The sequence below is a fragment of the Thermobia domestica genome, chromosome 10, assembly GCF_964235325.1.
Source record: "Thermobia domestica chromosome 10, izTheDome1.hap1.1, whole genome shotgun sequence".
Classification (NCBI taxonomy): Eukaryota; Metazoa; Arthropoda; class Insecta; order Zygentoma; family Lepismatidae; genus Thermobia; species Thermobia domestica.
The window spans coordinates 200,102,402-200,128,157 of NC_137463.1; the positions used below are offsets into that span (position 1 = coordinate 200,102,402).

Consider the following 25,756-nt stretch of genomic DNA (forward strand, 5'->3'; position numbering starts at 1 on the left):
GAATTCTATCATGTTTGTGTATTATTATTATTATTATTATTATTATTATTATTATTATTATTATTATTATTATTATTATTATTATTATTATTATTATTATTATTATTATTATTATTATTATTATTATAGTGCAACACCGAATGCAGCTGATTATAAACCTTATTTCTTGGAGGATGGGCGATTGAAAGAAAGTTCATTAGGCCTATATGTTGCTGGTTCTCGTAATATTAAATTGTATAATTTTGATTTGTTACCTATTCCAGAGTGAACCATAGCATACCCCATTTTGACACATTGGCATTTAGTAAATCACCAGACAGATTTTTATTCAATATGGCTCATTATCAATTCATTTAATTTCTTTGTGATACTCTAACATTGTCATTGATACAGTTAATAGAAAAGTTATTTTAAGATTCATTACTAAATTCAAATTATACGTAAATATATAGAAAGCGAATAATTTATATTTGCACCACAAATCTAACACAATATAAGTTCTCTTTATTTTCCAGCAAGGCTATATTATTTGCAAAAAATTCGTCAGACGTTTAAATCGTTTTCATATCATTTGTCTCAGACGATTTACAAATCTTTAACTAAATAATGAGTCTCAGTTATGTAATCACTAAATAAACATGATTAATATTTTTGTCCATAATTTAATATTTTCCAAAATAAATTCTTTGCTTTGGCGTGGGTGACCCGGGTTCGATTCCCAGTGGGAGCACATGTAGTTCTGATTCCACGTTAATCAGTAGGTCCCGTCTTAATTTGACATAAATTCAAAAAGAAGCACGCGTCGATTGGTGCACACAAATGCTTAATAAATACAATGGTGGTGCTTCAAAATACGAATATAAGATTGTAAAAGGCGACGAATCATGGATGTATGCATATGAGCCGGAACGTAAACAGCAATCGACTGTATGGGTGTTTCAAGGTGCAGCAAATCCAACAAAAGTTGTTCTCACACATCGAAACAAATGGTCGCCTGTTTTTTCGGGAAAACTAGTCATTTGGCAACTGTACCTTTAGAGGTACATAGAACGGTCAACTCTGAATGGCACACAATAATTTGTTTGCCGGAGGTTTTCGGTCAAATACGGAAAACAAACAAGCGCCATCAGATCTTCTTCATCAAGACAATGCGAGCTCTCACATATCTCGTCTAACAGCCAACAATTTGAACACTCAAAAAATCGAATTGATGGTTCATCTGCCGTACAGTTCTGATTTGGCACCCAATGACGTCTCCTTGTTCCCGAATGTCAAGAATAAATTGCAATTTTTGACGGCAGAAGAAGCCGTTGATGACTTCAAAAACCATATTGTCGAGGTATCTCAAGACGATTGGAGAAAATGCTTTGACAAATGGTTCGGAAAATATTTCGAAAAACAATAAATCAATTTTCAATGACAAATTACTATTTTTCATTGTTAGGCTCAAAATATAGAAAATGGTCCTCGTAATACACTATTAACTTTCGAAAATAGTAAATACAATTCAAAACTGGGACACAAAAGTGATAGTATATTACAACAACGTGCTATGAATACAGCAACGTGCTATGAATACGATTACTGCAACGAATACATGAGACGTTTGTGACACAGAGGTGATATTATTGCAAAACATGATTAACATTATATTGTGAAAAAGCATCACTCTGTCATATTATTGCATGCTTAGTATCCTTAAATACTGCGAACAAAATATGGGAAGACAATAATTCTGTCTTGCTATCAGGAATAAAGGCATCACGACTTAGCAATTTATCATGAGTTTCGAAAAATACCTGACTGATCGGTTTCAACATAAAATATTGGGCTTGAAAATGCAGTCGCAACAATCGCAATGGGCAATCTTGTACTTCGAAAACACGCCGCAGTCATGGAAATGGTATTGACAGGGGTAAAAATGAATCAGAAAAGGTAGGGGGACACATGATGTCACACCTTCCTCCGTGCCTATCTTTGCCTATTGTAAGTTTTAAGAAGTGGAGGGACGCCATAGATATTTTCTGGAAATGGGAGATCGACGTCCTCCTGCGTTCCGCCTTTTTTTTAACCCGGGTATTGAGAAAACTTAACCAGATTGGTCCGACGAATCTACTCAAGAGCTTTGTAACATGTTGTCTGAGACATCCTATATACATATAACTGAATTCTCAAGCCATAAAGGAACTTTAAACAAATTTCACGAAGAACTCATTGGATTTAAACAACTTCATCTAGGTTATATTGTTAGTTTACTCGCAATCGGTGCGAAAGGAGATTACTGGAGGAAGATCATGTGTATTCCATATTGAGGTTCCATTTATACATGCGGTTGCTCGTCCGCGGCGGATACACTAATGCTCTTTTAAACTACAGTTGTATCTGCGGATGCTAGTGGCAGTTAGATAGGGAGGGTAAGTACACGGATCCAGGGATACTGTTTCTACAACAATTGAAACAAATATTAAGAAATTTTAGAAATACATACTTATTTCTGACCTCCGTTGAGGTGATACGCGTAAGCCATCAAACTCCCGTTACGTATGTTGCTTACTTCTGTACTCCATTTAGATGATTACGTGTAAATCATCAAAATATGAATGAAATATGTTGCACACTTCTGTTCTCTGTTGCTTCTTCAATTCTCTATTGTAACGTTTTGATGGTAGAGAAATCGGACAAGAGATTTTGTAACTTCTCTCTTCCCCTTTTATTAGCAAAAACTAGAATACAAACTTCTTCTTTACAAAGCCAAATTATATAAAACAATTATGACTCCTACAATAAGCAGATCTCGTAACTAAGCAGAAAGGAAAGAGTAAAGTATATTGTTCGTGCAGGATAGCTCTAGGACCGGGCAGCCCGTGAGCTTCTAGGACGGGATAACTCCACGATCAAAGCATTCGACCAAAGTAGGTAGCTCATGTGATTCTCCTAGCTCATGCAACCACTGAGAGAGGTATAGGAATTTCTCAACACCCACGCAGCCAAGAGAGAGAAGTCTAGATAAATCTTACGGTCCAAGCATCTAAGAGAGGGAGAGAGATTCTCGGGGCCTACACAGCCAAGGCAGAGGCATGATCAATCCTGATAGACTGATATCGAGATGGCTGATGCATCTTTTTTATACAGTATTTTCGGGGATCCTCATCCATCTTTGTTGCTGACACTACTGTCTTCCTTCTTTGGGTAACGTGGTTGTTTGTTTATGGTTGTAGCATCTTCTGTTGTAGCCAACACGTGGTCAGGATATTCCAAATACACACTCTCGCTTTGATCTCATCAATGAAAGGTTTTGTATTGAAGTCACTCATATTTAGATCCGACCGCGTCATACCAACAGCTAAAAATGTGAATGTAACCGTAGGTGTCACAGCACTGTGGGTGATCTGCGAACCAAACTTTTAAGGATAAAAGTTCCCATATAACACAAGTAAATATAAACCACCCACCCAACCATCGCAATTTTAACTATCAGCGCTCGGATTTGCAGACTATGGAGGTTACAGATCCGCAACACCGTGGATAAAAGATTCTTTTGATTGAATATAGTCAGTAAACGCGGCCGCTGGGCAAATGTGTGAATAACAGGAGCCTGCTTAGTAGGTTCCTGTCTCATATAGCCTTGATGATGAAAAGGGACGCTAAATCCCAATCAAAGAAACACAGAGAGAAAAGTATGTGGCGTACGTAAAATGTATGTTACATGCGTAAATCGTGTAGTTTATGGACTTAAATTATGACTATATATAACATACTGCAGTAAATATATATATATAAGCGAAAAGGTGTTTTACACGTAATAGTGTTCAATCTATACACGTGCTTTCCTTAGGACTATAAATAGGTGATAAGGATCTCATATACAGATGGACGTACATAACATATAACTGGCATATGTAACACACGTATACGTATGTAACACGGGCGGACTTGGATGAAAATTTCACCTTTATAAAAAGTAGCCCCCCTTTTTTTTTGTTATCCGAAAGTAGAGGCCTATTACCTCAGGAAAGGAATCAATTCCTGAATTGGAAATTAAGAAATTAATTATTTTGACTGTTCAATATGCCTACATTTTATTTTTTATTTTATTTTATTTTATTTTTTATTTTTTACGGATATAGACTACATCTTATGATTTGACCATACTGTACTGTCTGAAAGTCTTTTAGATCTACCGGCCCTTTGAAATTGTAATGGACCGGCCCCTGTGGAATTTTCCACGACTCCACTATGGCCAGTCCGCCCCCGTATGTAATATATAGAATATTGTTAAAAGTCGGACATCGGAAACAAAAATCATCAGTTAGGAACAGGGTTTTTCGTTCATAAACGTATATTACCAGCAATTAAACGGGTTGAATTTGTCACTGACAGACTTTCTTTTATTACTCTTAAGGGACGGTGGTGTGATATTATTGTTTTAAATGTACATGCCCGAACTGAAGATAAGGATGACGATATAAAAGACAGTTTTTACGAAGAAGTGGAACGGATATTTGACCAACTCCCGCGATACCATATGAAAATTCTATTAGGGGATTTCAATGCGAAGGTAGGACGAGAGGATATTTTCAAACCGATTATAGGGAACGAAAGTTTGCATAAGGAAAGTAATGACAACGGTGTTAGACTCGTGAACTTTGCAACATCCAAAAACCTAATCGTGAAGAGTACAAAATTCCCACATCGCGACATTCATAAATACACTTGGACATCACCAGACGGGAAAACACATAATCAAATTGATCACGTTTTAGTAGATAGAAGAAGACAATCTAGCATAATTGATGTCCGGTCGTTTAGAGAGGCTGATTGTGACACCGACCACTACCTGGTAGCAGCGATAATACGAGAGAGGTTATCGTTGAATAAAGGTAATATTCATTGTCCGAAAACGGAGAGATTCAATTTAAAGAAATTAGAAGAGAGCCAGGTAAGAGAGAAATACCAGATTGAAGTTTCTAATAGATTCTCGGCTTTAGAAGATTCGGAGTGCACTAGTGTTGAGGATACCTGGATTGAAATTAGAGATAGCATTAAAATTTCAGCAAAAGAAAAATTGGGACACGCGGAAATACGTAGGAACAAACCATGGTTCGACCAGGAATGCATAAAACTAGCAGAGAAGAGAAAACAGGCAAAATTACGCTGGCTACAAAATCCGAATGAAATAACTACACAAAATTTCTCAGATATCAGGCGGGAAACTTCCAAAACTTTTAGAACAAAGAAACGCGATTTTCTGAAAGCTAAAATTAAGGAACTTGAAGATAATAGTAAAAATAAAAACATCCGGGACATGTATAAGGGAATCAACGAATTTAAGAAAAGCTATCAACCTCGTGCTTATATGTTAAAGAAATCTGACGGTACAGTTCTCACTGACACGGATAGCATCTTAAATAGATGGAAAGATTTCTTTGACTATTTGCTTAACACGCAACCGAAAACTAGTGTGCGTGGAGAAAAGGAGATACACACAGCAGAACCGTATATTCCAGAACCCAACCGAATAGACGTAGAAACTGCTATAAAGAAATTAAAGAAACACAAATCTCCGGGTGTAGATGAAATTCCGGTTGAGTTAATTTTAGTTGGAGGCGAAAAATTGTGGAACAAGATACACAAACTCATTCTCCTTATCTACAACAAGGAAGAATTGCCACAAGAGTGGAAAGAATCAATCATTGTTCCAATTCACAAGAAAGGCGACAAAACTGACTGTAATAATTATCGAGGCATCTCTCTTCTGTCAACATCCTACAAAATTCTTTCAAACATTCTATTAGCAAGACTGACCCCATACGCAGATGAAATTATTGGAGATTATCAATGCGGATTTAGACGGAATCGATCAACTATCGACCAAATATTTACCATTCGTCTAATACTTGAAAAAAAGTGGGAATACAATACCCCGGTGCATCAGCTATTTATTGATTTTAGAAAGGCGTACGACTAGTGATGGGTAAATTCCCGGGAAAATATTTTTCGGGAATATTCCCTGGGAATATTCCCGGGAAGATTCCCAAAATGGGAATTTATCCGGGAATTTATGTACAATTACAAAGAAAATTGCATTCTATTACTATATTATGATTTCAAAGATAAATTCGTTTTTATATCCCAGTATGTTATTACTGTTGTCCCCAGAGGAGTCTTTAAAATGTATATTCTGAACGATATTATCTTATTTTATTAATATTCTATTATATTTAGAAAGTACGCATAAATGTATATTTACTTACAATATGTTCTATCAATTAAATATGTGTGAAAAAATTATGTAGTAAGTCCTAATACTTTTAAACCGCTAAACAGTTTAAATTTATATATAAGTGGATTTGCTAAACTTGACTCTACTACTGATATTATAAACACATTAAATTTACAAATTTTATAAACCAATTAGATTGGGTAAATGCCAGAAGATACATGTCTGACCAATTTATCAACATTTGGGCATACATATTTATGTTCACAAAATTTGCAAGATACTTACTTATCTTTATATTTTAGCACGTAACACTTCCATACACGACCTTTCATTCTACCTATTTCTCGAAATTCATATGTAATACGTTAATTCACATGTAACAGAAATCCGAGTACCTCTTCAGAAATTAGTCAGAGATTCCCGGGAAGATATTTTTCGGGAATATTCCCGGGAAGATTCCCCAAAATGGGAATTTTCTGGGAATTTATGTACAATCACAAAGAAAATTGCATTCTATTATTATATTATGATTTCAAAGATAAATTCGTTTTTATATCACAGTATGTTATTACTGTTGTCCCCAGAGGAGTCTTTAAAATGTATATTCTGAACGATGTTATTCTATTTTATTAATATTCTATTATATTTAGAGAGTACGCATAAATGGATATTTATTTACAATAGGGTTCTATGAAAGTAAATATATTTCAAAAATGGTATAGTAAGTCCACATACTTTTAAACCGCTAAACAGTTTAAATTTACATGTAAGTGGCTTTTCTAAACTTGACTCTACTACTGATATTATAAACATATTAAATTTTTAAATGTTATAAACAATTTTGTCAACATTTGCGCATAAATATGTATGTTCACAATATTTGCAAGATACTTTCTTATCTTTATAACTTTGTATGTTACATTGCCACACACGACATTTCCTCCTGCCCATTTCTCGAAATTTCGTGCATTAATTCACATGTAAGAGAAGTCCGAGTGCCTCTTCAGAAATTCGAGTCAGAGAGAGGAGACAGGCCGACGTCTATTACTAACGGTGGTTCAGGGTTTATTAATAGTACTTCATCTCTATTTCTACATAAGTTTACTTAATTCTAAATTACTTTACAAAATGGTTCCTTTTCATCATTTGTAAATTAGTACTTTGCTAATTTTGGCTGTTGTTTAGCATTGGGAGCTAGCTTTTGCACCTACTTTTTTGCAATATTCTATTCCGATGCGGTTGTTTTATGGTTTCATACGTTAAATTACGTTACCAACATTAAATTCAGACAGCATGGCAGAGCGAGCGTTAGCGAGTGAAGGCGGGTTAGAGCCCGGCATGGCGCGTTGTTTTATATCTTTGTTACCAACAATTCACTTTCTTTTCTCACATAAATCACTTCCACTTATATTTACTGTTTGTACAAATCCCTTACTGCTCTAAAAAATTGTGTTCGATACTTTCAAGACTACTTGAACATCACTATCAACTCATTTCTTCCGTAAATCATCCTACTATTTGCTAGTTTTGCCCCCCCCAATATAAACAATTAACTTACTTTTTAGTGCAAATTCAAATGGAACTTAAAAATCAAATTATTATTTATAGAAAGTACAGTCAAATAATTTTAAATTTTTAACCTCCTAATTCTGAAAACCTAGAAGTAAATAATAATATATTAAAATAAAGTAATTAGTCATATGGTTCTTATAATAAAGTAAAAAGTTGGAAATAAATTCCTTCCCGGGAATTTATAGGTCAGGGAAAAAACCCGGGAATATTCCCATTTTTAAATTCCTTCCCACCGGGAATATTCCCACTGCCCATCACTACGTACGACTCGGTTAGGAGAGAAACATTATACAACGTCCTTACAGAACTTGGAATACCGAGAAAGCTAATTAGATTAATTAAGATATGTTTAAATGAATCCCAAAGTAAAGTCCGGGTAGGAAAATTTTTGTCCACGAGCTTTCACGTCGAAAATGGCCTGAAACAAGGAGATGCGTTGTCGCCATTATTATTTAACTTCGTTCTGGAATACGCTGTAAGGAAAATCAAAGATAGCAACCAGGGCCTAGAATTGAACGGTGTTCACCAGGTTATGGCATATGCTGATGACGTAAATTTAATAGGTGATGATAGGAGAACAGTAGAAAGAAATGCAGAGATCTTATTAAACGCTTGCAGGGACATGGGTTTAGAAGTAAATGCAGAGAAAACTAAATACATGGAAGTGCGTCGGGACCGGAATACAGCAAATTATGGGTGCGTTAAAATATTAAATAATACTTTTGATAAAGTAGATAGTTTCAAATACCTAGGATCAATATTAACAGAGGAAAATCATATTTACGGAGAAATTAAATGTCGACTAAAAGCAGGGAATTCGTGTTACTATTCGGTTCAAAATCTCTTGTCGTCGCGGATTCTGTCGAGAAATTTGAAGCTTAAAATATACAAAACGGTAATCATGAAGGTTGTTTTGTATGGCTGCGAAAAATGGTCACTTACTCTGAATGAAGAACATAGACTGAAAGTGTTTGAGAACAAGATCCTGAGACTAATATTCGGACCCAAGAGGAACGGGAATGGGGAATGGCGGAAACTTCACAACGAGGAACTACATAATTTATATGGTTTACCCAACATTGTTAGGGTCGTGAAGTCTAGGAGACTTAGGTGGGCGGGTCATGTAGCTAGAATGGAAGAAAGTAGAAACGCTTTCAAAGTCTTGACAGGAAGACCAATCGGAAAACGACCATTAGGAAGACCTAGGCGCAGATGGGAGGACAATATTAAGATGGATCTCGCAGAGATTGGAATACAAAGTAGAAACTCCATGCAGTTAGCTAAGGATAGAAGTCAGTGGAGAGGTTTTGTGAACGCGGCATTGAACCTCCGGGTTCCAAAAGCCATAGACTTAGTTAGTTAGTTAGTTAGTCGGACATCCTGTATCTGCATGATGTAACATCTAAACGGGAAAAGGGCAGAACATATAAAGCATGTGCATAATTTATGCTCCGTATGGATTTCCTTAGTAAACATATAGAATCCGTATATTTGTACAATATACCGCTAACTTCAAACCATCAAAAATTTACTTCATTTTAGAGAGAGCAAGAAACTAACTTTTATGTAAATCAATGGAAGAAAAATCGAAGATAGACCAAGTATTCAGCACCGTTAAAAACTAATCTCTTCTTATGGAAATACTAATATTATTTTCTATTAATATCCAAATTAATTATGTTCACATTTTAGTTTTAAAGAGGATGATACAACTAATATATGATTTGTAATCTTGTTTGTTAAGAGAAACAGAAATGATTTTTTTTTCCTCTACAAGAAGATATTTTTTTTAGAAGCTCTGATGCCAGGAGCAGCAAATACGTAAGCCGAAGAGGAGAGGAAATATCTTCGAGGGAATCCTGCCAAAAGCGTGTAATCGATTCTTCCACCGTTCGCCAAATTTCAAAAGAAACGTATTGCGAAAGAGAAAGAAAAAGTGGATGATGCTATTCAACCACAATCTTCAAGCTTAAAGATCAAGACGTGATCAAACGTAAAAAATGATATTAAAATTTCAGTTCTATTACACATTTTATTGTGGTTTGCAAAAGAAAATCTTTATTTTTATTACGTGAATATGCTGGGCACACTTAAAATTTGAAATAGAAAGACCCAATGTCGTTTGGAAACGGATTGTGCTCGATAGATATTTCCGAAAGTACTGGAAAGAACTCAGTAACACACTCCCAACATCAAACTTGAGAAATAAATGTTAAAACTAGTTCTCATGTACTTGCTGACATACTAAAAGGAGTTTATATTGGCGAAACACACAGAACTTTTCTTAGAAAATGGTCAATGCCAATTGTCAACACGATAGTTTATGTAGGTATCAAATAGTTGCCATATTTAAATAAGTTGAACATCTTTTGAAAGATTTCATTACACTTAATCAATATTTCCTTGTTTTCGTTTTCAACTGAGAATACAGGGGGCTGGCTTTCTCAATTCGACTCTTATGTATACCACATATATGAATACTATGGGTGTATTCACGCAGAATTCCGTTTTAGGCGAGCCGTTTTTGATCATTGTTTTCTTCTTTGGAAGGCAGTATCCATTCCTTGTGATTTCACATAAATTCTAGTAGGACATGATGAAAACATTTGCTTCTAAATCATGAAACTCCTCAATGCTTGGCAGTATTTATATCCAACTTCATTGTATGTATATTTACAAAGAACATCCGAAGAGGTGGACGGATTTTGACGATGCTCTTTGTCTATTGTAAACGTGATAAGGATCAGATGTTAAGCTTCGGAGATAGACTACAAAACTCCTCGACGATGCATACTGTTGATACCATATTATTGTGTTTATCCACACATAACTTCGACATGGTTGAACCGATTTTGCTTATTATGATCACGTTAGTCAATCTTATAAAATTGTGATGTTTGCTTATTATGATGAGGCTACTGAATATTATAAAATTGTCATATTTGCTTATTATGATCACACTAGTGAGTATTGTAAAACTGTAGTGTTTGCTTATTATGATCACGCTAGTAAGATTTATCATTTTGTAATGTTTGTTTATTATAATTACGCTAGTAAGTCTTATAAAATTGTAATGTATGGTTATTATAACTACGCTGGTGAATCTTATAAAATTGTAAAGTTTACTTATTATGATCACGGTACTGAGTATTATAGAATTGTAATGTTTGCTTATTATGATGACGCTACTGAATATTATAAAATTGAAATATTTGCTTGTTATGATGACGCTAGTGAATATTATGAAATAGTAATGTTTGCTTATTATAATCACGGTACTGAGTGTTATAGAATTGTAATTTTTGCTAATTGTGATGACGCTAGTGAATATTATAAAATTCTAATATTTGCTTATTATAATCACGCAAGTGTGTCTTGTAAAATTATAATATTTGCTTATTATGGTCACGCTAGAAAGGCTTACGAAATTGTAATATTTGCTTATTATGGTCACGCTAGAAAGACTTACGAAATTGTAATATTTGCTTATTATAATTACCCTTGTAAGTCTTATAAAATTGTAATGTATGGTTATTGTAACTACGCTGGTGAATCTTATAAAATTGTAATGTTTACTTATTATGATCACGGTACTGAGTATTATAGAATTGTAATGTTTACTTATTATGATGATGCTACTGAATATTATAGAATTGAAATATTTGCTTGTTATGTTGACGCAAGTGTGTATTATGAAATAGTAATGTTTGCTTATTATGATCACGCTAGTGAGTCTTGTAAAATTGTAATGTTTGCTTATTATCATCACACTAGTAACTCTTGTAAAATTGTAATGTTTGCTTATTATGGTCACACTGGTGAGTCTTTTAAAATTGTAATGTTTGCTTATTATGATCACACTAGTGAGTCTTGTAAAATTGTAATGTTTGCTTATTATGATCACGCTAGTGAGTCTTGTAAAATTGTAATGTTTGCTTATTATGATCACACTAGTGAGTCTTGTAAAATTGTAATGTTTGCTTATTATGATCACACTAGTGAGTCTTACAAAATTGTAATATACGGTTATTATGCCCACGCTGGTGTTCTTATAAAATTGTAATGTTTGCTTATTAGGATCACGCTAGTGAATCTTGTAGAATTGTAATGTTTGCTTATTATTGTCACTCTAGTAAGAAATTAAATTGTAACGTTTGCTTATTATAATTACGCTAGTAAGTCTTACAAAACTTTAGTGTATGGTTACTATGATCACGGTAGTGAGTATTATAAATTTATAATATATGGTTATTATGATCACGCTAGTGAATCTTATATTAGTTAGTTTGTATGTTACTCCATACAGTAACTCTTAAATGAAAAATAAATTATTGAATTCTATTCTATTTACAATAGACAGATGGACCGGATATCTGGACCGAGTTTGTTGATGGAGTCAAGCTGTTAATATCTTCGTGGGTAAAGGTGATATCAGCGGTGGCTATCCATATTACATATTCCACACATTGCATAGTAATTACTTGAGCTAACAGCATAAACACTTTATTCACAAAGTCTTTTACTAGAGTTTTTATTGTTTTTAAAATGTATCAATTAACTTACGTTTCTTTTCTTTCATTATATTTTTCTTTTCATTTAAAATGAGATTATATTTTTAAAATGATAAAAATTCAAGGAAGAATAAATAACGTATAGTATAGCACACAATGCGAATAATTTCAGTACCGAAGAAATGGGGTGATGCTTTGCAAAAAAGAAGAAGAAGACGAATATCCATACATTTATAATAGATCATTTGAGTCCAAAAAGAGGGTGCTGATAGTGGCTTTTCAACATATTATTCCAACAATTCATTAGACAACTTCGGCTACAAGACAGAGTAGAAACTATAGAAACTTCAATTCAGAAAATCCCTATTAGATTCTATGCCTAGTCCAAGCAAACAAACATTCCGCTAGCGCAGAACCTCTCACAATGTAACATAGACAAAAATCACAATGTAATATAAATCCATGGACAAAACATAAGCAACCCCTTTTAGTAATACAGAGAAATGGTAGCCATTAAAAAAAAACACTGCCTAATTGCGAAGTGAGGGACACCCGGAAAGCAGTTTCTTCCCTGTACATATACAGTGCAAATCGACGAGAAAACAACAGCAATAATAACAAAATTAGGAAATAAATTCTCGATTTAAAGTGAAATTAGAGTGTGCCACTCCACAGCAAATTTATCCTTCTAGCACCACGTCAAATAATGAAGATTGCATAAAAATAAAACCAATCATTCTCAGTATCTGATCAACATCTTTCAAATCTCCATATTCATGATCACTAACCATTATCATCCGCACCAATTCATTAATATCTGTTATAGCTATTCTCATATTACACTTAAAAAGGCTAGCGTGGGTATGCGTCTGGGAGTGCTACTCATCACCACCGTTACATTCGCTTCAAATGATCCGCCTCAGTGTTCGAAGTGGGAAAAAGGCAGAGGCGGTATATTTTATTATTATCTTAAGTCGACACACCAGTTATCTAATGTTGAAATAGAGTGAGGGTATGTTGCATAAAAGATTGCACTTCTATTTACATAATGACTGAAAACCATTGGAGAGCTTTTCTGTAGCAACAGAGGGGTTGAGAAGAGACTTTGATTCCTCGCCAACATCTTTCTGAAAAAATAATAAAAAATATTCAATTATGTTGTATTATAGAGAATTATACACGAAAATGTTCAAAAACCGAGTTTTTACAGTAACAATTTCCTGCTGGAAAGCTTCCGCCCCCCCACTTGACTGATGGGTATTCCAACTCCTCGGAAGAATCGCCCCCACAGCAGACAACCCCTAAATCCGCTCCACGACATTTATATGCATTAAGACAAGAAGACACACACACACATAAAGAAAAAATTCAATATAACACATCAAAATATAAACTAGATGAACTTCTTTGAAAAAACCTCATTTTGAAAACAAAAGGGAGGAAAGAGATAACAAAAATGTCGGTGTTGTCAACTTAGAAATTGTCAATTGTTGCAAAGCTATTTGTCAATTACTCTATATAAGAATGGGTTTATTAGAGGTATATGAGCTATACCTTCATCACTGAAATACCAGAGCCAATATGGCATACCACCGCATACCGTTTCACACTTCGACCACTGATGCGCCTACTTCAAAACGTCTATTTGCGCCTACTTCAAAACACGCTCATTTAAGAGCAAATCTGAACATCAGAAAGAGTATGATGTTCGCTGGGACCAAAGTACGCGCAAATAGACGTGGTGTTCAAGAATCATGACTCACAACCATTCTTTAAACGCTAAGACCATTCGAACACCAGATTTGATAAAGACAATCAGGTCCATACGCATTCTACATCAATATTCACGTTCCAATCGGGTCTTTACCGCATTTTACACAAAACGTGATTCTAACATTGATAACGCATAAATTAAAAAAAAGGCAATAAGAAATGTGACGGCATATAAAACAGGATTCCAATGGAGCAGTTTCCTCGACCAATTCAAAGTCTCTACGAAAAGTCTCGCGAGTGTGTGACGCGGTACGGTATGTACGTAGAAAACTTACGTGTGGTAATATTTTTTATTTCATCGTTAAATTTGTATTTCGAAGAAGTCCCTGAAATACTGTGTGTGTGTGTGTGTGTTTATTAACATTTAACATTACATCTTGCTTACTTTTTATAAAACATTTTCGGCGTTTTACAATATCGTTAGCGAATAATGGGGAAAATGATTAAAAATTAGACATATTACAATCAAGCTGAACAACGTAACGTAAGTGAGGAAAAATCATGATACATTTCTCTGAAGAAAATCGAGAAAGATGATTTATTTTGTAAACCTAAAAGTTAATACGATACGATTGTCACCTCACGTATTAGCATGGAACCGATTTTAAAGTTTACCCTCATCATGTGTTTTATTTCGACACTAACAAAGGTGATACTACATAACACGGTTCATGACTTAAAGTTATGAGTAAGTTTAAACTTTAGCTCTTGTTAAAGAACAATAATGTCTAAAATGTATCTTGATACGTCCTTGCAACTTTTAAACTAATAAAGGAAAATCTCTCAAATTTTGTTATCACGAGGACAATGTTTGGTGCACACTGTGAAACGAGAAGATTAACACTGTTGCCAAACCAAAATAAAGTTTTTTTTTTCAAATGGCACCATGTCAGATTATTACTTATTTCATATTTACATGTAAAACGATAATATACACTACCGCGTTTATTATAAGTGTTGCAAAGTGAGGACGCTACAGTATAAAAAAAAACACACAACATTTTGGTTACTTCTACAGTAATAATCACTCAACTTAGATAAACGGGGCAACACACATTCAAATTGCTTTAGTATCTAATACAGTGATCATGACAGGAAGGACTTTGAATGAATAGTAAGAAAGTTACAAGGGATTGAAATTTTTACTTTTTTCAAAAGTCTATATTTCGAAATCTGCTTACATAAGTACCCCATTTAATTGCATAGATGATTTTTAGTAGGTATCAAATTCACAATGACGTTTACATTAAGTTGATATATCAAACCATTTTGGAAATATTATAAAATTGTTAAAGTTTGCAATATTGATTAAGATTATGCAATTTGGAGAACGTATTGTAATTCGACACTAAGGTATTTTGGATGTGCACTACCCTCTCTGTGTCAATTGCGTTATTAGTGTTATAGATCTCTCACAAATTTGGTTGTTTTTCCATGCTTGTGGTACTGTAGCGTCTTTAGCTTGCAACAAAGTATAACACGTGTACTGTGTTATTGTATTTTTTTCGTTTTTCATATCATTTGAAAAGTGTAGTAGCCTGACATAATGCAATTTGAAAAAAAAAAAATCAACTTAAAGTTGCGTTGACAACACTGTTAGCCTTGCGATCACAGACTTTGCTAAATAATATCCTTCTGCTGGCGCACCCATAAATTTTTGTGGGACGGGTCCAAGTTTTTGGGAAGGGGGTGTCGAATACTACAAACCACTACATCAAAGTAGTATTGAACGAGTATTTTGCATCCAAAAAGACTATAAGTAATTGTAAAATATTTCAACGTACATTTTCAGAAAAAAATATAAAGAAAAAGAACTATATTGATTTTTTTATAAGAAAAAGAGTACATATGAAGAGAAAGATCAAATTTTCATGCCAGATCAATACTTTCTCTGTTAAACAAGTATAGTTCTGTTGAGAAAGCTTGCAAATGTATGTTGAGTTAGGAAGTCTTTTTTGAGGAGGGGGTCCGGACCCAATGACCACTCACTGGGTGCACCACTGCCGGTACAAAATTTCAGCATTTTTCTCTACTAATTTACAAGTTACAAGAGCGTGTGAAGAATAAAGGTCCATCCTGTATATCAAGAGATGGACCATATCATTTGAACTCAGTGACTTTTTTTGTGTAAATCCTTATTCAAAGTTTTCTAGAAAATCTAATTTTTGTTGCTAGTTTATTGTAATTTACATTTTTGTCATTTATTTAATCTCTTTGAATATATTTTTTTATTAATTTTTGAACTGTATTTGTTTATAAAAGGCACTGATAACTAGCAATTCCTGTCTGTTGTTAGTTTTCTTTGCTTAAAGGTAATACATGTAGTACTTTACAAGTAGCGAACATACGTACTTGTAACGATGATGCACCTACTCCTCATACAGTAATATCACACATATTGTTAACGATGACACATATGTTACTTGTAAGAGTATTTTTCCTTTCTCACAGATATGAAAGTAGTCTGGCTCTTACACATAAAAGAGAAAACTTGTGGCTTAGAACCTTTTTTTCTTATCAGACACAAAAAGCGTGACCTATTTTCTACAGAACCTTAAAAATGTCCCCATTTAAACAGGAAATAAAAAGAAAAGAACTTTATCCTCTACCAACCTGACCAACCAAATGGCAGTGAAAGAAAGTTTTCTTCTAGCGAAAGAAACGCGTACCGGCCATGAGGGTTTGGAACCACTAATCACGGTGTTACGTATTTTCCAACTTTGCGGTCATTTGTTTCCAGTCTCTGCACTTTCAGAGTCTATTGGTGTATTATTTTCTCTCGCCGTACAGTTTTCCGTTTCCTAGAAGCACGACATTCAGAGAAATTTACAACTCCCTTTGAACTTACATTGATCTCTAAAGTGCACAATAAACTGCACAATATTACTGTTCTATATGTAAGACGGAGCCATGCTAAGCTGTTATTTTCACATAAGTAACATAAATATTATACTTTCATTTCCAGGGTTAACTTGCTCAATGAAAAATGCTGTGGTATATGAAGAGTGCCATACTAATTGTGGGGGTACTGTGTCATCTATTTCACTTAATATAAAGGTCAATTTCACTTAATATACATCATAAGTTTTTTCAGAAAAGGTAACAAGTCAAATTTCATACGGAACGTCCTTAGCTCAATTAGATCTACCAATTCACACATACCTCATTTTTGGATTTTTTTTCTTCCGTTGTAGGCTAACAACATTGCTTAAGTCATAACAATATTACTTAGGCAGACATGTGAGCAGGCATTTATTTCGGGGCCGGTAGGTACAAATTAAATATTGGGATAAAACCACTCCCGATGCACTTTATCCAAAGTAACCCGGTCCTGACGGACCAACCCGAGCTATTACGTTTTTTGTAGTTCTTTCACTTTAGACTAGCACGAATAAATTCGCACTTTGTTTCGTCGACTTTCTTCGTGATTTATTGCGAGATATTTCATGTAAGTACAACACAGTCAAGTTTATGAAGAAAATGCGACCAGAAATAGTGAAACGAAATAACTCGGGTTAAACTGGAAAGTGGTTAAAAATGTAAGCACACCCCTAAATTTAGACTAAACCTACAGAAAAGTCCAGATTGTGGGGATATTACGGATCTCAAGGACCCACTCTCTGCTAGGTCCATATAGTTAAGTACTCAGACCTGGCAGTCAATTCTATTTTCTCTTTTCCATTTTCTATACTTAATAGAATCATCTTCATTATATTCACTATTTTTATCTTTTTAGTGTTCATTTTCAGCCATATTATTAAACATTTCTAAGATTGTTTCTTCTCGATTCAGGTTCCAACTTGTGTAGTTGTCGGAGATGCCTTTGTTGAACTTAATTACTGTTGATATTCGCTTTTGTATACATTTCAAGTTTACATGACATTTCCAGGTTTACGGTGACATTATCTTGATTTAAACGAAGCACTTCACGTTGACGTCCTCGGAGGTCAGACACATACTACTACAAAAAGACTCCTTATGAATGTCAACAAGTATCCAAAGCCTGTAGTAGTGTATCTCTAAGTTAATCCTCTTAGTCCTCTCGTGCAGGTTCTTGCTGTGTCATTCTCAGACAAAGAAGTGAGTCAGAAAATTAGCTCTTTCAAACAATAATATTATTAGCGGCCAAGGGAGCGGATGCCGATACTCACAAGAGTCACGCAGAACTGATTGCTGCCATCCTAGACCCGAAGAGCGTATCGTCCCTGCGCCTCGAAGAACAGCTATGTGACATTTTTTGTCAAAAATTAGTTATGCCGTGCAAATAAACCTGAAAGCTGTCAGACAGCGTCCCTTATAATGCGACAAGTGAGTATTCAATTGTTTCGTCACAACAATGAAATATTATAGACTGAAGTTATGGCTTAAGATTTTCATCATGCACGTATTGATTAATGTATAGGAATCCTCTATGTGCTTATAAAGGCGCAAAAGGTGCTACGTAAACTCAAAAATAATAATATAATATTGTTGAAGCAAGCTACAACAATGTCCAGTGCATAATGTACGCAGAACGAATTTTATTACATTTTTCAAGTGTTTCCGTGTACATTTGGCAAAATTTTAAGTTCGAAATGTTTTTTTTTTGCTTCTCCCGAAAAGTTGTGGTTTTAGCACATAGCGATTCTTCGAGGCGCAGCGACGATTTTACCAAAAGCGCCTTGTTGTTCTAAAATAAATAAAATTCAGTCGTCAATAACGATAACTTAAGAGTGCTTTGAAATTGTTTCGAATTTAGCGGGTAAATTTATGAAGAACAAGCCGCTGGACCTTCAAATATTGATACAGCAAAGTTGGTTGCTCACGCAAAGAAGCTGAAGACCACGAATTATTGATGTCAACATGAAGTTCATTTCAGAAAATGGAATCTACTCTTTATAGGAAGCAGTCAACAATTTCCCAACGTGCTCCTATGTAATATGCCATTACAGTCTAATGATATTATGTTTTTAATAGGAGGGTGCCCGAAATTTTTTGCACCGACTGTACTTGATGTTTAACAAAAAATTTCTGGCTGTTCATATAATTCGTAATTTTATTTGTTATTCTATTTCAATTAACATGGAAAACTGTAAAAAAAATTCATTACGGATTATAGTTTTGGGAATCAATATCTTTATTTATATTTTAAATTAGTTATAAGTTTTGTATATGGATATGTAAATGGATTATTACAATTCTTACGGTGTCAGTGGTATCTGAAAATATAGATCCACTATTGGACGGAACTCTTCAGATTAAATAACCAATCTAAAATTCGACAGAATTTTTAGGACCACCCTTCACCTCTCCTCTACATTGCGCTTAGCTATCGCATCCCTTCGTTTACATATTTCTTTTTGTTTTTTTTACGTTTTCTTTCAATTTTGGCGACCGTGACAGGACCTGTTGCCCTGGAAACGGCGGTTTCTATGGCAACGGACAATAGTTTTCTTTCAATATTGGCGACCGTTGACATCGGACAGTTACCATGGAAACAATTGTTTTCCCTGGTAACGAATCTGAAATTATTTATTAAACACTGTTTAGGATCGAGCACATATTGACTTGGCCACAAAAGGTGCATAATTAAAAAGTTACAGTGGGATTAAATAATTATAGTCATTGGCTGTTCTGCTATCTTTGTCTCTCTCTGTAGAAAGGGGGAAATGAAGGAATTTGCTAAAGTGACTTCTAAAATTTGAAAATGCTGGAAGTTGACCCAAGGGGGGAATTAGATAGGAGTCCCTTAATTTATGAATAGTACCTGATTAATAAGTATTGTTAGTTTATAAGGATATAATTGCATGTGTTTATATTGTGTCTTTTTGTATGGAAACTATGGCAACTAATAGGGAAGTAGTATCACACGAGAACGCGGAAGTCTCATGTACACAATGTACTTTAGAAAGTAGTGAGAAAAGAGCTCGCGTCTCTCGTAGGCTAGTGAGGTGTCACGAATGTGGGCTGAAATGGATCCATTTCAGTTGTATTAATTTAGAGGATACTGCTGAAAATGCAGAAAAGGTCCGGGCTGGTGAAATAGTTAAATACTGCAAAGAATGTGAGGGGAAGCTCCACCAGTCGCGTGAACCCATGAGTTTATCCTCTGAAAAAGAAAATGAACATCCCGATTCGGACGGTGAGCGAGGGTATAGTACCCCGAAGAACCGAGGCCAAATATCTCCAGTGGAGATATCTGACCTCGATGATGATGAAAAAGATGGGGATCCAATTGGTGATAAACCCAAAGAAAAGCAAAGGAAGACTGTGTCATCTAATAATGACGCTCTCCTCCTTTCATTGCAACAAATGCTACAAAAAATAGATGAGAAAATAGATAATAATAGCCTGGAGATGAGACGTGAAATGAATGAAAATAGCCGGGAGATAAGACGCGAAATAAATGAAAAATTTGACACCTCGAAACGAGAAACCGAATCTCGATTCGAGGTATTAACCCAGAAAATCGACAACATATGTTTGGACTTTGCTTCCTCAATAACCACATTGAGGCAGCAAACGTCTACTGAAATTGATTTGGTCAGATGCGAGGCTCAACAGTCCCTAAAGCAATTTCAGCAGGAGACTGAGGGTAAATTAGAGCATGTAAATTCTGAAATTGAACAAATGGATACCAAATTGCATAAAATCAACAATAAATTAGAAACACAGCAGGCCGAAATTGATAGTTTAAAGTCAACCTTGTCAGACTTATCATTGGAAACCAAACTGGAAGTAACTGACCAGAAAATTTCGAAAATTCAAAACGAGATAGCAAATATTCAAAAAGAAATGACAAAATCTAGTCGCGAAAAATCAGAGGTAACCTATCCTTTCCCCGGTAGCGATTCCTCAGAAATATTACCCGCTATAACAACTACCCTTGGCGCAGGAAAAGAAAATTTAGTGTCAGTTGATGCACGGGATATTGCGACGCACTACCCCATGCATCAGTCAGAACCAAAGTCGTGGTTCAATTCCAATAGTGTGCCGAATCAGTCGAGTGTTGTGACGACTACGGTCACTAGCGTGAGTGCTCCCTCCTTACATGGAGGTATACAATCACATAGCGTGTTGCCGGGAAGAGGAGATGGGTGCCATTCTGAGTCGTTGTTCATGGGTGCGATTGGTCCGGGGATGGAGCCCAACATACTCAATACGAACAACAGAATCCCTTTCACTTACATGGGTAATTATAACACCGCTACAACGTCGTCGGTGGTAAATCCGGTGACGACTCCGATTGTGCAGGATAATATGTTAATTCCCAGTAACTATTCCCCTGCTTATGTTAGTATGAGCTCTAAAGTGTCCCTCCGGGATATTGAACATTTTCCCACTTTCGATGGGAACATTGCGAACTGGTTACCTAGTGTTTTCCTGCTACCTAAAAGGTGAACTCACAATTTCCAAAATCTTAAGCTTTTCAACTGTACCGAGGACAAAAAACGGGAACTTCTATCTCAATACCCAAAGTGAATGTTATACTGTCTCATTTGAGTGTATGAGAGTATGAGTGAGTAGTTAGTTTATTAGTATTAATACATGTTAATTCTATTCAACAAAATTTTGTTATTCAAACAAAATTTTTTTTAACGACGCCGGGGAACTGTAATATGCCATTACAGTCTAATGATATTATGTTTTTAATAGGAGGGTGCCCGAAATTTTTTGCACCGACTGTACTTGATGTTTAACAAAAAATTTCTGGCTGTTCATATAATTCGTAATTTTATTTGTTATTCTATTTCAATTAACATGGAAAACTGTAAAAAAAAATTCATTACGTATTATAGTTTTGGGAATCAATATCTTTATTTATATTTTAAATTAGTTATAAGTTTTGTATATGGATATGTAAATGGATTATTACAATTCTTACGGTGTCAGTGGTATCTGAAAATATAGATCCACTATTGGACGGAACTCTTCAGATTAAATAACCAATCTAAAATTCGACAGAATTTTTAGGACCACCCTTCACCTCTCCTCTACATTGCGCTTAGCTATCGCATCCCTTCGTTTACATATTTCTTTTTGTTTTTTTTTACGTTTTCTTTCAATTTTGGCGACCGTGACAGGACCTGTTGCCCTGGAAACGGCGGTTTCTATGGCAACGGACAATAGTTTTCTTTCACCTAGAAAAAAGAAGAAAAGTTTGAGTAATGCGAATGTGTTATAATCACGAACAAACTGAGTGACCACAAACAATTCCATCTTCTTCACTCACTTTACACTCACATCTTGGCCATTTTCCGACAAAAACAGTTGTCCATCAAGCCTAGATGATTCTTTGAACACCTTAATCTACTTTCGGACTAGGCAGTTCTCCGTAGAGGCTAGGAGCTGCCAGAATCATTATTTATCGAATTAACTGAAATGGAGTGGAAGCAGGGGTAAAAGTGAGGGTGAACGCGAAGGGACGCCGTTACCCAATTTCGAACAAAATATCTGGCGTCCCCAATTCCTAAAAAGTACAATGGACAAAGATAGGCACGGGGGATGGCGTGACCTCATGCGTCGCTCTACCTTTTTTAGATTCTCTTTTACCCCTGAGTGGAAGATGAGATTCTAGTATTATTACCGAGGATCTGGGGTGACTTAGTTTTATTCCTGGCAGATACACTTATTAGCTAGTCAATTAAATTATTACTGAGACTTGAAGACGTTAGAAGCCATCGTTCCTTAAAAGGAAAATGAAGATTAGTTAAGAAGAAAAATGAAGATTAGTTCTTCTGTCTCGGGGCGGCTGGGTTTTCCCCGTGGCGGCATGGTGACATGGGGAAAACCCAGTGTTAGTGCTGATATTATGCATGGTGCAAAGATGGAAACAAATTAGGAAGATGATCTAGTATATGATAAATATGAAAGATATCGCGCTCGTCGGCGGTAGGATGCTCAGTATTGAGATACAACGTAACAAGGAAATTTAATGATGTGTGCAAATACCTATACGGGGCGTCAGTTTCAACACCAGCATGTAAAGTATCAATTAAAAATGGGTGTGAAACTGGCAGACGAGAGAGTATGTATTTCAAACGATATCGGCGAGATGTTAAGTCAGTTGAGGAAAATCGATGTGCTCATAAGTGAGAAAGTTGGAATATGACAGCCTTATTAGATACGCCAGTCGAATGGCATGACGTTCGAGTATTCATAACCAGTCATAGAATTTCGTGGGAGCGTTGCGACAAGCTGTGTCCAAAAGATAAGATGGGCTGAAGAAACATTTTATATGTATTTAGTAGCAATGGGCGTTTAGCTCCCACGTAGTTCCAATTAGGCGACGTAGAAGATTGAGCCGGATAGTAGCCTTTTGGGATATTTTCTCAAGATGAGCCTTCCAATTTAGTTTGGAGTCGAATACAACCCCAAGATATATAGCCGTTGAAGTAGGTTAAAGAGGATGGTCGTTGAGTGTGATTTTGAGGTTTCGCGGATTGCGATGTACCTTGGAGCGGCATTTCGGGGGTAAGAAGATCAATGCTTGTGTTTTCCCGCTATTGACAGTAAGCTCCCAACTTTTGCACCACTGCATAAATTCGTTTAGAGTGGATTGCAATATCGTGCTGATCTGATGCATAGTTTTGCCGAGAGCTAAAAAGGCCATGTCATCGGCATATTGAAATAAAAACACGTTTTGCATTGGTTTAGGTTGTAGCTTGAAACTCCCAAGAGAATACGTGTCCAAACTTAGTTCATGATCATCTGAACTGACAGAGTCTGGTTTAAGTCGAAGAATTATGTAGACCACTGTTCGAAACAGCTTTTTAATTTTCAGAATACTCTTTAAGTTTGTACAAATATGAAACTTTTGAACCAACTTACCTGTTGAGGGGATTTCAGAGCCTGAATTGCTGCCATCCAGTGGCTGAAATTGGAATGTCGCTTTGAAACCCTGCCCAGGAAGGTTCGAGCTGGCGGCGAACTCGACGAATAGATCTGGCCCCGTTGAAAGAATCTCGAGTTCTGAGGCTTCGTTACATAGCACATTAATCACAGGCGACTTACTGTCTCGTCCATCGAACACTTTGATTACGTCATCACGATTTAAACAACTGAAAAGAAAAAAAAACAGATTAAATATCAATCTATTGTTCATTATATATCGGCCAAAAACAATATGATAAATGGATATGGCAAAAGCGTTTACTCTCTCCTTTAATTTATGACGTGAAAGCCGCTATTGTGGTCTTTTTGCTAAACAAATTCATTTATTTATCACATAAATTAATGTACACGTCATCTTTAACATTATGCAACTCCAACAAACTCAATAATTTTCATATAGGAACAGTGGCGGCTAGTGATCAAATGCTGCATAACTCGTGTAGCTCATTAAGAAAATAATCATTTTCTTCGAGGCTTTCAACTATATGATTTTGTGGTGGTTTGCATTAGTATTAGAATATTATCATATTGTGTTGCTGAAAAAGATTTCGGGTACTTTCACATAGACATACGCTTGTGGCTATAGAACATACTATTCATTTACTACTGTGTTACATAACATTCGAGAGTGTATGTTCTGCACTTCCTATATATAGAAGTCATAGAAACCATCTCTGTACTTTCATCTATTTTCAGCCTGGAAGAATAGGATGTTAAAAACAATTTTTGCAAGAGATGTTCCTAAAGAGCTCAAAAAATGAATGAACTGCGAACAGAATGAGTGAATTTTCAATGCAAAGTTAACTTTGAATATCGTATAGTGGTGACATATGTTTAGAAGGTAAAAGGTGATGGCGGATGTCGTTCTACTGATGGTGAGGACGAATTGGCCGCAAAAGAGCACCGAAATAAATCCGCGAAAGCGACACGAGATTTTGCAAAGGAAATTCAGCGTTGTTTATGCAACCATAGCACTGCATTTGGAGAAACTATATTTAAGTGGAGAAAGATGGATAAATGAATGTCATACGAAATGACTAAAGATAAAAAATATCCGTATTTTAAATGTAACACTACGCTACTACTGATTTTGCTACGTTTCTACCTACTAAGAGCTGCTACGACAACGATCCATTTCTTGACCACATTCACACACGCAAGGAAAAACGAATCTTCTACAGGTTGTAACCAATACATTCTATCAATGATTGAATGACACCTGCAGCTAAAACTTTTCCAAAGTCAACGTTGAACTCAGAGAAGCTCATGGTAAGTACGAGATGCTTCGTAACTGCACCGATCCACTAATGTTACCTCCATCCTGGCAAATCCTTCACTCCTAAAAACTCAGAATATTGACAAAGTGCGACAAAAAACTGAAACGTCTATTTTAGCCATCAAACAACAGGGATGGTCTAGTCATACTACAAGACAACAATGTGAATGAACTGTGCTACGAATATTAGATGCATTGTGATACGTACTAAACGTGCCCTTTAAACATGCTAGAGCTCCTTCGTGGCTAAGCGGTTGCTTACTTACCTTTGGCGTAGGGGACCTGGGTTCAATTCCCGGCTGGAGCTCTTGTGGCTCGGATTCCATGTTAATCAGTAGGTCACGTCTCATATAGCCTCACTGCTGAAAGGGACGTTAAACTCAAACTTGCTTTTCCACATGCTTACTCATTAACGTCCATCTTTTCCATCATTTGGACATGTTTAACGGACACATCTTCAACGACTAAGAGGGTATACGGGATGGTTTCGAAGAATTTATTCGCTCCAGAACAGCAAATTTTAATGTG

The 25,756-nt window shown here is 35.5% G+C and overlaps 1 protein-coding gene across 1 annotated transcript in view; it reads right to left on the reverse strand.

The window, feature by feature from the left end:
• The window catches only part of LOC145662927 (suppressor of lurcher protein 1-like), a 2,696,516-nt gene that overhangs the window by 711,062 nt on the left and 1,959,698 nt on the right, over positions 1 to 25,756 (reverse strand). The window contains exon 8 of the mRNA XM_081728947.1: positions 23,890 to 24,119. Coding sequence (XP_081585073.1) covers positions 23,890 to 24,119 — 230 coding nt within the window. The remainder of the gene's footprint in view (positions 1 to 23,889; positions 24,120 to 25,756) is intronic.